Here is a 15194-nt window from a genome sequence, read left to right as displayed (position 1 = left end):
AGGAAAGGGTAGGCTTTACTATTACCTTTGATTTCCAGTAAACAGGAAAAAAAAAAATAGGATTACTTGTTGGTAATACTATGTACTTCTGTCAGATGCGGCATCCATTGTCTTTCCAGATGACCATATTACTTATCTGATAACCTGCTTTTCGATGAGTGGACAGTTTCCAGGAAATTTTGGTCCTGGACAAGGAATGCCAAGATATGGTGCTCCTCCAGGACCACAAATGACTGGGGCACAGCCACAGGGACAACCATCCATGTTTAATGGGCCACCAGGTAAAAAAAAACCTCTGCCTTATAATATGATGTTAATTGTTTAAAGTGGATAATAATAATAATGATGATGAACAACAACAACATCAAAATACAAGTTCACAATAAAATGATGACAAAATCTTTAATTTAAAAGAGAAAAATCACATTTATTTGCCATTGTAAGATGCATTCTCTGGTCTTGGGGCAAAATGACTTATTGCCGATATTTTTATGCTATCTCTGATGGTGTTTTAAGTGTTTTTTTGGTGGTGCTTGGTATTTTTAATTATAGAATGTTTTGGCTATTTGGACTGTAGATATAGTAACTTTTTTGGTAGATGTAGTATTTTGGATTACTTGTTTACTTATATCTGTAGCCTCAGGACCTGCAAGCAAGACAAGCATAGGACCTCCACCTCTGCAGGGAACAGGACCTGGTTTCATACAAAATGGCTACCAAGGTGGACCACAGGGGGATACCATGAGGTCAGTGATAGGGCACAAGTAGCTATTGAATGATCATCAAGAAGTTTAAACTGTTTGTTACCTTTTCATCCAAGAATGCTCTTGAAATGACGGTGGTTTTGGAAAAAAATCCCACAATGGCAGCTGTGCCAGAATGGCTTCCACTAACAAAGTTCATTTTTGAAAAATATTATCTTTAGTTATTGCATGAAATGTTACCTATCTCCTTATTTAAGAACATATAGTACAACACAACAACAAGAAGAAAAATAAGCTCTTATATATTGTGCAGTTCCTATTAAGGCTCAAACAAACTTTACAATTATCTCTCTCTTGCACACAAACCAACGAAAAAGTATACACACACAAATTACGAAAACACACATACATCCAGCAAAAATCAATAAATCCATAGACTAAAGCAAATTGTAGATTTCTGAAGGAAAATCCAGATTTTAAAAAAACTGGTGATTGTTGTGATTTTGCTATAATGTCTTAAAATTTATGTTGCATGGTATAAAATGTTGTAAAACTGGTCTTTTTGTGTTTCAGACCCACAGGTCCATCACCAGGTGGTATACCTCGCCAGCCTGGACCACCAGGACCCTATGGGCCCTCACAATCATTGCCTTCTGTGGGAGGTCTTCCTGGCCTAGGCTCTGTGAGGCCTTATGGCACACCAGCACAGCAGCCATTTTCCCAAGTCTCCAATATGCCTCCTACATCACAGGTACTCTTTGGATTTGTTAGTAAATGTCAAGACTTTAAGAATGAATTGAAGAACATGAATTCTCTAAAGCAAACAGTCTCCTCACTGTCAGTTCATTGTAACAACTCATTTACTGGTGAAAGATAGTCTGTGTTTTTCTTTTGAGGGGTTACAGGAGGAAGAGGGGTTGGTTGTTGGGAAGTTGTTGCTTAAGGGAAGCTGTGTCATTGTGATAGGGGTGGGGGAGTGAGGCAGTGCTGATAACGATTGCAGCTGCTTTATGCCATGGTTATTATTAACTCTTTACCTTTGATTGTGAAGAGAATTGCTCTGTGAAAGGAGTTTTAATTGTCATTTAAATAATATTGATTAATTTGTTGTGCAGTATATAATAAATATAAATAGGAAGCAAAAGTAATTTGAAAATGATAAAATTTATTAATACAGGTAGATCTGTTATAAAGGAATTTTTTTCAATGGTTCTTTCCAATTCTTTGTCAGCGATAATCTTAAGATTTTGTGTTTGTGCACAATGCACTACATGATGTTTGAGGTAGGCACAGGCATGCATACACTGGCAGTATTGTTTATATAGTAGGGTTGATAGTTGTGTGAATTTTTAAGATACATTCAATTCATAATTGATTCTCTGAGCAACAAAAATGATCTTTGTTATTTAAACTGCTTTTTATCCATTATACACTCGGCCATGTCATCCTTCTCTAATGCCTTTGTCACATTGGATCTGTCAGGCACTGTTTTGAAATGTTTCCAGTTCTACCTGATTACACCTAGTCTGTGGTAGTTGTAGGCATGGCATCTTTGCCTGCTCCTTTGAAGTATATGGTGCCTGACGGTTCTGTTCTTGGGCCTCTTATTCACTTTGCACATCCAACCACTTGGTTACACCATTTACCACTTGGACCTGTCACATGTATGCTGATGATACTTGCTAGCATCTGGCCTAGCTTCCTAGCTTCAGCAGTTCTGTCTCACTACACAACACATGGTCAACTCTATTAAAACCTGAATGTCCATCAACATATTGAAAATGAATGATGACAAAACTAAGGTCTTTTCAATAGCTTCTACAAATAAACTGAAATGTGTGTCACTCTCCTCTACCTTTATTTACTCTTCAGTTCTCCTCTCTCCCAGATTGTCCAGAATCTTGGTTTTATCTTTGGTTATCTCTTGAATCTCACCAAAGCAGCCTGTAAGTCCATCTTCTTTGAGCTTCGCAGGATCAGTCATATTTGATTATTCCTGTTAGTTTCTGCCACCAAAAAGCTCATATCTGCTTTTGTATGGTCACAGCTGTATTACTACAACTATTTGTTGATCTCCCAAACTGCCATACACCAAACTTCAAAGGGCTTAAAATAATGCTGCTTGTGTTATCTTCAAAGGCTAAAACCCATTTATGGTTGACTGTCGGTTTGTTTGTAGTTTTTTGTTTACATGCATTTATCCAATTATTATTATTACAAAGTGCTATTGCTGACAGGATGGGGAAACTCAGAATATGTGATCAATAAATTTCAGTGCTTTTTTATTTATTTTAAACAGTTTCAGGGCCTGTCTATATCAGCACCACCAGGATCTCAACCAACTGTAAGTTTCTGAATAAAGCATTTTCTTGATAGCATCATTATATTATAATATTTTAAGCTTTTCATGCATTTGAGCATCCATTTTTCATTATTACAGATTTACCTTTCATTGATTTTTTTTAATTTTCACTTGTTGGAATATCATGTGTATCACCCTTTGAGTGCAAAAGATCATTTGCTGGCAACATTTTTATAATGTTTGTTGCGTTGTTTTATTACTTATTAACTACCACATAGACTGGCATTCTTTGATGTCAAAATGTAACACTTGTTTTATTAAGAAAGAAAATAATTTTGACTTCTTCTCTAGGGATCTGCAGGGTTTGGTGGTCCTCAGGAGGAGGTGTGTACCCGCCAATTTCTGGCAGTAACATTGGCACAGTTCCTCACACATCTGGAATGGGACCTCAGGGTCAGATTCCAGGTGCTATGCCCACACCCATTGCTACAGCTCAGCCCATGATTAATCCTGGACAAATGCCTGGTGCCATGGGACCACCACCACGAATGGGTCCTCCACCTCAGGGAGGTATGGGGCAACCTCCTGGACCTGTAGTGTCTCTGGGTCAGCTTCCAACGAGTACAGCTGGGCCTGGCCAAGGGTATGTGACCCCAACATCTACTGGAGGGTTCCCTCCACCAAGTGCTACTCCTCCACTGTTTGGACCCCCTTCTGGACCTATGATGCCAGGCCAGGGATATTCACAACCACCTAGTGGCTTTAGCCATCCATCAGGCATGGTTCCGACCTCTTCTGGTCCTCTAAACATGCCAGGCTCTACAGTGCCTCCCAGTGGTCAGTACATTGGTGGCTTCTCTCAGATGCCACCAAGTTCAACTGCTGGTCCAGGAAGCCAGTTTCCTGGAAGCCAACTAGCAGGATACCCACAACAACCAGGATATGGTATGCAGCCATCACGAACACCTGGTCCTCAGACGCAGCCTCAGCAACCTCGTCGTCTTGATCCAGAGCAGATGCCAAGCCCTGTAAGTCAGATTAGATTTTATTTTTTTTTTCTAGAAAGATTTAGCATTAGAAGTAAAAGTGCTTAAAATATCTATACAAGAAATCAAAATAAACATGTTCTGGTAAAAGTTGCATTAAGATGATCTTATCCTTTATTACAGATCCAAGTAATTGAAGATGACAAAAGAAACAGGAGTGGGCCATTCCAGACAAATCAGAGGGGCACATTGCCTCCTCTTGTTACAACTTCTTTCATAACACAGGATCAAGGTAGAATATTGTTCCCCTACCTGCCCACCTACCAAATTGATTTGTGTCTTTGTATCTGAAATAATATCTTGCTTGTTGCATCTGTTGCTTGAGGTATTGAGGATTTGTGAATGTATTTTTACATTTTGATTTTATTATTAAATGATTCTTGGGGGTAGATATGTTACCTCACAACAAAACTTTCTTTGCTTAACAGATTTTATTATGTTTTTCCTCTATGAACATGCTGGTTTGAGGTTTTAAAAACAAAATATAGAACTAGTCATCTTTTGTTACCTACAGGTCATACAAATCCCAGGTTTCTGCGTTCTACAATGTATAATGTACCATGCACAAGTGACATGATAAAAGCAAGTCACATACCATTTGCTCTTTCCATTACACCATTTGCAAGGCTTTCACCTCAGGAGGTATGTAAATAGCTCCAAGGAAGTATATCATTTGCCATATCAGCTACAGTAATAATTGAAAAAACTGCGCATGCACCATTAATTGGGTTTCCTTTATGGGTTTGACATGCCACGACAGTACTGCAAATCTTGTATTATTTAGAACTGTATACATACAACAGAAATGAGAAATATATTTTATATAGTGAGTCAGTATTTTGTGATGGATTATGTAATTTACTGATATTATTTTAACATTTTTTTAATGTGTTGTGTTACTTGTTAAGTTTTTATGTTTGTTTGGACCATATTTATAGATGCCACCGCCTATAGTTGACCTTGGTGAGCTGGGGCCAATCAGATGCAAGCGGTGTAAGGCATATATGAGCCCACATGCAATTCATTGATGGCGGGCGTCGCTTTCAGTGTGTCTTTTGTAATGCAGCTACTGATGGTGAGGTCCAAGTTGATTCTACATATACTTAAGTTAGCCTTTGTTTTTAAAGTGGACTCTTAGAAAATCTTGAGTTGGAGATGTGAAAGAAATTTCTTTATAAACATTCAGCTTATGTCATAGTCAGAAATGAGGGCTGGTGACTTAAACATATTAAATGGTATGAAAGGGGAAGGGAAGATGGGTGAAAGAGGAGGTAGTATTCTTTCAAATTTGGCTGTTCTACTTTTTGTGTATGATTTCAGTGCCAACTGAATATTTTGCTCATCTGGATCACACTGGAAAAAGAGTTGATTATTACAACAGAGCTGAACTTTGCCTTGGCACGTATGAGTTTGTAGCAACAAAAGACTACTGCAAGGTATGTTCATTCTTCTTCTTTCACTATTAGTAATCTTAAATGACATTCAAAAAACAAAAAAATGCTCATGATTATTATCGCCACTTCTAAATAACTAAAAGTCCACAAGAGGTTAAGAACAAAGGGCACTACCCTTTTTATGTCCAGTGTGTGTGAACTTCTTAAGGGCAAAGAAAAGTAAAAGCTTCTTGTTTGCATTGTTGGAGTGAAAATACAAGTTTCCTTTATACTAGGAGGTTCTTTGTTGACTCAGATATGTTTATATCTCATCATAGCATTTCAGAGTACAAGCTTGACGTACTTGTGCAGCATTTCTCTGTCCTTCCATGTAACTCTGCATAATGCAAGGTCATTTATTGAAATTGGAGCAGGTTGGAGGGCTTTAAATGCTAACAGACGCATTATTCGGATTTTTGTGTGCACAGAACAATGAACTTCCGAAGGAGCCGGCCTATATCTTCATGATTGATGTCTCTTACAACAGTATAAAAAGTGGTCTTGTTAATCTTGTCTGCAGCCGCCTCAAAGATGAAATTCTTGTCAATTTACCAAAGTGAGTACAGGTCACCAAGTGAACCAGTTTATGACAGTCATCAGAGCAGATTAAAACAAAACAATCTTGAGCTAAATTAACACAGCAAGAAGGGTAGACAATTCTTTGTTAGCCCCTGAAGTAGCTTGTGTTTTCAATTCTTCCTTTTTGGATTGGTGAGAAATTAAAATAGCATATTTTTGTTGCTGTTTTGGGGAAACTTATGCCGTATAACATTGATGGTAGGGAGAGTGGTGCTGATGAGTCAGAAATCAGGGTCGGCTTTGTGACATACCACAAGGAGCTGCATTTCTATAATGTGAAGGTAACAGTTTTTTTATACCACAATATGCTTGGAAGTAGGAAGATACTTCAGCACTGCAGATGAAATTTGATTTTTAAACTGTATCTTCACACATAGCTTTTTTTTCCTTGAGGCGTTAATTTTTAAAGTTGTGTCAGGCTATACAGCATAGCATATTTATGCATGTTGGTAAATGAGGAATAGCAGAAATACTGCCTAGCTGTCAGTGTGGATCATGAAAAGAGCATTTCATTCTACTGAACCACATGAATGTTGGCAAACATTGATCAAAGGATTTAATGATGGGCAAGAGAATGAAATAATTTTTGATGCATAATGGCAAGTTGGGAAAGTGTGAGATATCCTTTACATTTCAGAGTTCCCTTGCTCAGCCACAAATGATGGTGGTATCAGACCTTGAAGACATGTTTGTGCCCTTGGTTGATGGCTTCCTAGTCAAGTTAACAGAGTCAGAAACTGTTATTGACAGGTACAGTTATTTTATGTGAAATTGCATTTATTTTCGAAAGACTGAAACTTGAAATTGTTCCTTCTGGTAATGTGTTGTTTCTAATGAGAATTATCTTTGGAAATAATAATATAAATAAGTGAGAAGTTATAAAGTGCAATATCTCAGCCAAAGGTGGAGGACTTATTATGATGAAATAAGGTCACGAAGAACAACATGAAGACTTCTGGGTTCTGGCAGTAAAGGGCGATCACTGCAGATTTAACAACAGTGACTCTAAAGAATAAGGGTTGGTGACATCAGGAGAATACTGAGAAGATATTGAGTAATCTTGAGAATGTGAAGAAATGTTATGAAACTGAAAAAGGGCGATTGTCACTTAAGTGTATTCACTTAAGCTCAATGTCGCCGCTGAAGCACAGTGGAGTGGAATCCAGCCAATCGATCCAAACAATTTGCACTTCAAAATAACATTATATGCAGTCCAGCTGCAAACCAGAAGAGGAAGAAAATGCAGCAGAGCCACATGTAAATGTGAAGGTCCAATACTTTTATCCAAACCGAAGCACAGCCACAAAACATAAACAAAATCAATGAGAGCTGATCCCCTCAACCTGTTAGGCGAAGGGACAGAACTTTCATATTTTCATAATTCAGTTTCCTTTAGGAAAGTAGACTGCAAGGGATTCTTATCCATTGTTCCCCACCCAATTTTTTTAAATACAGCCTTATTGCTTGGATTAATTACTTGTTTTTCTTCTACAGTCTTTTGGCACAAATACCACAGTTATTTGCTGATTGCAAAGAGACAGAAACTGTTTTGGGACCTGTGATACAGGCTGGGTTAGATGCACTCAAATCATCAGAACGTTGTGGCCGCCTTTACATTTTCCATACATCTCTGCCTACCATGGAAGCTCCAGGCAAACTGAAAAACAGAGATGATCGTAAACTTCTTGGCACTGAAAAAGAAAAGGTGGGTTTCCTTTTGCTTTTTCTTTTTTCTCATCTTTATTGATAAATTTTGTTGTGCTTTAAGCCTAAATATTGAAAATATTAGACTTAACAACAAATTTTAAGCAGGTTAATCAGTCTTTGAAACTGACATTCATTTGGATTTCATTTTCAGACAGTTCTTACACCACAGACACCATTCTACAGTAAGCTTGGTCAGGAGTGTGTAGCAGCAGGCTGCAGTGTGGATCTCTTTCTCTTCCCCAACTCATACTGTGATGTAGCCTCCATGGCTGACGTTGTCCGCCTTACCAGTGGCAACCTTTATAAATACAGTTACTTTCAGGTTATAATATTTTGTTACTGGAAACAAAACAAAGAAAAAAAAATGCCAGAAACACAAACAAAACGCCAGATTGTTTTTCAAGAAATTGGTGGATGGGAAGGGGTGGATAAAAATTAAGTTTAAAAGAAGAGACAATGTAGTTGTAGACGACCCATATCTTATGAATGAAAATGGTAGATATAATTTCTTTGATGTTTGGAGTCTTATCATTTTCAGGCTGACATTGATGGTGATCGATTTATAGAAGATTTGCGCAGAAATGTGAAAAGGCCAGTTGCTTTTGATAGTATCCTGCGTGTCAGGACAAGCACAGGTGTGTAAAATCTGGTTATAACTGCAGTTTCTGCATTATAAGCTTGTCTAAATTAAGAAAATTACATTTTTAGCATGAGTAAAGGATTTTGATAAGATATATGCAGACCTGTTCAGTTGAAGTACTATAACGATTTTTGTCCATCTTCACATTCAACATTTATCTTCAATCCTTTATTGTGGCAGGAATTCGACCGGTCGATTTCTATGGCAACTTCTACATGTCCAACACCACTGACGTTGAAATGGCTGCTATTGATTCCGAACAATCAATAGCAGTAGAGATAAAACATGATGATAAGCTGTCCGAGGCAGAGGGTGCATATGTTCAGGTATTTTAATTCACTAAGGATACATCTCTTGCCACATTTTAACACTAGATATGCATGCTTTTATTTGTGAACTTATAGAATTTCAGTAACATTTCTATGCAACTACTAAATGTCTCGGATATTTTTGTCTTTTCAGTTTTTTCCTAGTTGCTTGAAGAACACAATCTTTGACAGACCTTCAAGTAGCCAAAGTATTAAGTATTAAGATAGAACAGCATTTTGAAATGTGGGATTTTACAGGTGGCAGTGCTGTACACAAGTGTGAGTGGACAGCGACGGCTGCGGGTCATTAATCAGGGTTTCAACTGCTGCATGCAGATGGCAGATCTCTTCCGCTCATGTGAGCTGGACACTCTGATCAACTTTATGGCTAAACAAGGTGAAATATACTTCTATGCTGAACAACATTTGGTTGAAATAGAAGTGACTGCTATGCTACTATTGGATTTGGAAAGTCATCTTTCCACTTGTGATTTTTCATTTTCAAGCTTTGAGCAACATCCATGTTCCCTTATATATTTGTTGGCATAACACTTGCTGTTTTTGTGACAATTTTTGAGATTAAAAACCGGCACCAAGAGCACACGAAGGACTAGTTAGGTAACCTCCACTATATTTTAAATCCAAAAACACTTGTTCAATCAGAGGTTAAAGATAAGAATAAGAGTTGCTTACAGGAACCACTGCATTATCCTGCCCTGTCTTGTAGGGAGTTTGCATACACCTAAGCGTGAACCTGAATAACAATTTCCTTCTTGATCACAGTGGGGACTCTGGTGGCAAAACAGTTAGTGCCTGTAGGCATTGGCTGTGCTGGATTCAGTTTTCGTTTCGGCACATTGTTCTTCCTGCATGTGGCATCTGTTTACAGGGCTGGCTACCTTGCTGTGATATGGCCTTAGTTGTTGGCTCTTCTCAGCCCTCGCCTCCCCCTTTTTCTTGATTACAGTTTATTTATTCCCTTAGATGTTAGCCTTTTTAGGGATTTTGCTTGTTTGCACAGTGGCGGGAGGGATTTTTTTTTTCATTTTTTAACGAGATTACCCAGAGTCCTATATATATATATATTTTTTGGTCTTTAAGTTTTATCTTTCAGTTATAAAGTGAGGGCAAATCATTGCCCTGGGACAATATGGGGAATCGAGGAAAACCATCTTGTTTCTGAAGTTTTAAAGTGGTATCAAGGCCCCACAGGTGTTTTACATCAGGAGTCATAGTTGTAAAGCATCCACAGGGTCCGGGAATTACATTGAACTACGAAAACAAGATGCTTTTCCTTAACTTCCAGTTTTGCCCTGGGAGAAGGGACTTGCTCATGCTTCATAACTACAACCCCTCATTTGTAATCCTTCCACTGCTGAGGAGATGCGCAAGCTTAGGAATTTCACCTTTTGACACAGTAGAGTCGCTGTTCTCAAACGGTGGGGCACGCCCCCCCCCTCCGTGACATGCTTACAAGGGGAGCGCAAAGGTGGTCATTTTTTAAAAGTTTCTTATACCAGTATTAGTGAAATTAGTTTACATTGCTGGCTAAGGGGGACGCGCGTGGACGTACCTTTGTTCATCAGGGGTCGTCACAAGTAAAAGGTTGATAACCGCTGCAGTAGAGGGTCAGTCAAAGTTTAAAAAAAAACTACAAAAAAACAAATAAATCAGCATAATGTTTATTTCTTCTTTGCAGCTATTCGACACACACTGAACCAAAACCCCAAGTATGTACGTGAACACATTATGAATGAGGTGGCACAGATCCTTGCTTGCTATAGAAAGAACTGTGCCAACCCTTCATCTGCAGGTCAGCTTATTCTGCCTGAGTGCATGAAACTTCTGCCACTCTATGCCAATTGCATCATAAAGAGTGATGGTATTCAAGGAGGTTTGTATGTGTTAATTATAGAGTTGGGAGAAGCATTTTTCTCCATTAGTACCATTGGACATATTTTAACTACAAAAATAGGTTTCATATTTGGAAGACCTGCTATAGTTCAAACATAACTTTTTTGAAGAGATATAAAAGAATTATGATTGTATTTGTTTTTGGTAACTTGTAAAAACTGTAAACATGCATTAGATGGATAGATAATGCTTCCCATGCAAAGACGGCAGACACAGACAAGGACACATTTCTTCAACGTTGCCCTCACTGTACTTGTATTCATTTTGGAAAAGGTTTAAGTATGTAAGTATACAAAATTAACATATTCTGTACATTGCAGGCTCAGAGATTTCAACTGATGATCGCAGTTATCTTATGCATCTTATCAACGCCATGGATGTTGGCCACACCAGTTGCTTTTTCTATCCTCGTCTCTTGCCTTTTGTAAGTTTTTGTTCATTTTATTTAATCCTCATCTTTTGCCTCTTGTAAGTCTGTAGTTCCAAGTTTTAAGACCTCTATAAAGACTTTTGAAAACTGTTGTCAATATAAGTTTGCAGTATTCCTCTTGTAAAATTCTGAGTTTTAAGCTGTGGTTTTCAATTTCTAGCACACAGCAGACTTTGACAGCAGTGAACTACCCACTGCCATCCGCTGCTCCATTGAGAGATTGCAAGACAATGGAATCTATCTTCTTGGTATGTTCTTGAGTAGCATCATATTTTTTCTTAATTTTTTTTTAAAGGATTAGGTGGTGTTTGTACCAAGCAGAGTAATGGCAGTAGAAAAAATGTCATAAGTATTTACAGGAAGATTTTTATTTAGAGTAATATTGCATTTTTTTCTTCTCTTCTTATTTATTTTATTAGGAAAAATTGAACAAAAATGACATCTGTTACAGGCATTTCACATTGTGGTAGCATAATTTTATATGCTGCATTATTATTATCTGATTTTCAGAAAATGGCTTGTCCTTGTTTCTTTGGATTGGGCATAATGTTGATCCTGAACTGATTCAACACATATTTGGTGTAGCTAGCGCTGCACAGGTGGATATAGACAAGGTTAGTCACTTGCCACACGAGTTCTTTTTGTCTTCATATTTTATATCTTTGTGCATTGTATTTTTTCAAGAGATTTATCCATCCCAGAGACAAAATTCTACACAGCACATTAATAACATCCTGCACAGTCTGTGTACTTTATTACTTTTTGCTGAGTAGGGTCATATCTGTACTGTTCAGACTGATAAATAACATGCATTTTTAGTTTCATTAAACATCAAAGCTTAATAAATCAGTTGGTAGGGTAATACATTTTTGCATTTTTCGAAAATCTGTTGAGCTGCCCTCTTTCATTTAGATTTACTGAAAAAAAAAAAAAATATATATCTTCATACTCATAGTGCGAAAAAAGGCTGGGTAGTGTTTAACTTTGCTTTAGACTGAAGAAAGCGTTAGTTAGGAAGATTTATGACTCCAGCCTGGTTATTTAAGCTGTGAAAACCAGATATGTGGGTTCATTGTTGGATTTGTTTTGATTTGGCACAGGCTGACTTACTGGAATTAGACAGTGCTGCATCACGGAAACTTCGGGACATGATACAACATATTCGTCAGGAACGATCTCGCTATTTGAAAGTAATATCTTCTTTTTTGGTCTTATTTTCTCAGAACAATAATTTTACTAGACTCTTAGGTAACTGTTAATTTGAGATGATTGCATCCCTTGTGAAAAGCATTTTTGTAGGAAATGAATGTTATGCTTTCCTTTATGTTCAACGATTTTGCATTCCTATTCTCAGAATGTAAAGTGTCATCTCCAGTGTGAAATGCTTTTTGTGCAGCTGACAGTTGTGCGTCAACGCGACAAGCTGGAGCCATGGTTTAACCATTTTCTGGTTGAAGACAAAGGGATGAATGGCAGCTCATCGTATGTGGACTTTCTTTGTCACATACACAAAGAAATCCGTAACATCCTGAGCTAGGCCTCCCATCCAATTTGGTGTCCAGTTTGGCCATCTCCACTCGTGTCATACTCACTGTTCTGCACTGCTGCAGGTCCATACATGGAAAATGCAAGCCAGTGCTGATGAACTTATGTGATTTTTGTTTAAAGACCATCAACAGACTGCATCCTTTTCTTTTTCAGTTATAAAAAAAATGGCTGTGAGAGCCTTATGTGGCATATTAAAGCTTCTCGGCATTCTGTTGAGCTGTGAAAAAATAGATGCATGTTATTGTCAGAGGATGTCTGCTTTGTCTCAAGATGCAACATTAAAATTGTAATTTTTAAAATTTCATATTTACACAATCAGCTTGGTGCATTAGTTTTCATATGTATACTGCCTCTTCAGACATTCACTTTATCTGCAAGACAGGTCTCTGGATCTTTTTTCTTTAGATTGAACATATTGGATACACTTCTCTCTCTCCCCACAATTATTAGGGTGGTCCAGTGGCACAACAGTTAGTGCCTGCCACCAATACAGTGAAGGTTGGCTGTCCTGGGTTCAGCTCTTGTCTCAGGCATGTTCTTTCTCTGCATGTGGCAACCGTGTACAGGGCTGACTGCCTTCCCATAGCTTCTTGCTCAGCGTAAATCACCAATTATCCCCCTCCCCATACTATTAGTGGGAATTATACATTAAACGGTTATAGTAAATGCAGCCTCTCATAAGAGATCTCTTTTGTTTTGAGTGTTTTGTATTTTTTGTTGAATGTTTATAAATAGGTTCATCTTTGACCTGGGCTGGGTAAAAATTAATTTCTGTTAAATGATGCAAAATGTTCAGTGATAAACAGGGTTCCTCAGCAAAATTAATTTTAGGTGTACAATTGTAGACCATAAACAATTTTTTTTTACATTTGCTTTCAGGTGAATATTATAGAAAATAGTCAAATCTGCTGTTAATGAGGCATGATGATGAGTTACCTAAACTATGAATTCATCTTCTGCTCCACTTAACTGCTAATCAGCAGAGACAAGTTTACTTTTGAAATATGGTTCGTATAACAAGATAGGTATGATAGGCCTGTGTATAATTTTAACTGTATTATTATAGATTACCACAGTTGCTTTCTGTCTGGGTGAGGTTGTTTGGTTCATGAATCACTGTGACTGTTGATAACAGATAAATGTTACTTTTGACAGTGGTAAGAGTTGATGTCTTTGTGCCAAGCAGATATGAAAGAAAATCAGCATTAATACACTTCTATTTATATTTTTTCCTTTGGCATATTCTCTGATGGCAATCATTTGCTTACCTGTGAAGAACAGTTGCATTCTCAGAAATAGCTCATTGTTTCAAGTCAAAATTAAAAAAAAAAAAAAAAAAAAAAAAAGAAAATTAGCAAGACGGACTTTTAACTGGTAAAATTTTCAACAAGTTATGAAGCAGGATCTAACTGATAAGATTTAACTACTTTCATCCATCTGTTGCATTTGCAGCTGGCTTAGATGCTTGTTTCAGGCTTATGGTCAAACTGGAAATAAATATTACAGGGCTTCTGCTTATGCAAAAAATTGCGTACAGTACGCATTAAAAGTTCGGAGGACCCCTTCAATTTTCGTCAATGGGGTCCCCTTCAAATTTGGGCAAAGAACAGGGACCCCTTAAAAATCTGAAGAAGGGGTCCCTGGGACCCCCCAAAGAATTTAGCCTTAGCAGAAGCCCTGTATTACATCAAATGTCATGTAACAATGAAAGTTAACTGGACTAAAAGATTGATTCTGTAACAAAAGAAATCTGTCATCTTTCAAAATACCAAACTTGAATACACAGCACAATATCAATGGTGGTGGAGGTAAACTCGTGTAAATTCTTTACTGCTGGCAACCAAATGTTTTGCAATGTTGTCTAAGCGATAGTTTGAAAACAATGTGTTAAAATGTATGCATGCATATTAGTTTGTTGTGTACATATACTGTTTAGTATCTCCATTTTTCTTCTTGAATGGCATGCACTTGCTAAATGTTGTGGGTTCCTTTAAAAAAGTCCATGGAACCTATACATGCAGGGTAGCTAGAAGAGTAAGGCACCACATTACGGTGTGTAACAGGAGGTTGGTCTGCATGTCTCTTAATACCAGTGATGCCTTTGTGCAGAATGTACGATTGACATTAAAACTGAAAGAAAAATAAAATGGAACATGCCATTTTTTGTTTACAACAAAGGAATGAAAAAAACCCTACCAGGTTTGTTAAAATTATAACAAGGGTGATAATTTTTTTTTAACTGCACGAAGTTTCATAGTTTGATTTATGGAAGCTTCCACATTTCTATTTTTATCAAACACTACATGTTGAACAGAGACAAAAGAGAACATCCAAATTTGAAAAGGAGTGCTTTTCTATTTTCAGTTAAACTTCAGTCCCAGAGAACTAACCTTTCATAATCATAGCACTTGTCTTGGTTATTAGTCTTTTTGACCGCATCAAACTCAAACATCACCCAACTGCACATGGGAATAACAGCTTTGCTTGCACTTGGATTCTGGCCTCACAAGTGTGGGGTTGTATTTAAATATCCAAAGGCGTTGGGGTTGATTCCGTTTACCATGGGAACTGGACACGGTGTTG

The 15194-nt window shown here is 37.6% G+C and overlaps 1 protein-coding gene across 1 annotated transcript; it reads left to right on the top strand.

The window, feature by feature from the left end:
* Positions 1-154: 154 nt before the first annotated feature.
* On the top strand, positions 155-14758 carry LOC112560943 (protein transport protein Sec24C-like). The gene is given in 25 exon segments (XM_025233063.1): positions 155-281; positions 638-746; positions 1278-1455; positions 2230-2368; positions 3004-3048; positions 3358-4034; positions 4176-4284; positions 4567-4694; positions 4991-5064; positions 5066-5127; positions 5373-5488; positions 5914-6041; positions 6267-6345; positions 6702-6814; positions 7559-7769; positions 7923-8093; positions 8310-8406; positions 8592-8737; positions 8978-9116; positions 10419-10613; positions 10954-11057; positions 11224-11311; positions 11574-11677; positions 12164-12253; positions 12460-14758. Coding segments are annotated over 25 exon segments (3570 nt in total). The 3' UTR covers positions 12601-14758.
* Positions 14759-15194: the final 436 nt, after the last annotated feature.

Source organism: Pomacea canaliculata, linkage group LG1, assembly GCF_003073045.1.
Source record: "Pomacea canaliculata isolate SZHN2017 linkage group LG1, ASM307304v1, whole genome shotgun sequence".
NCBI lineage: Eukaryota > Metazoa > Mollusca > Gastropoda > Architaenioglossa > Ampullariidae > Pomacea > Pomacea canaliculata.
The sequence above is the reverse complement of the archived record's forward strand: the minus strand, read 5'-3'. Positions and strand labels throughout refer to the sequence as shown.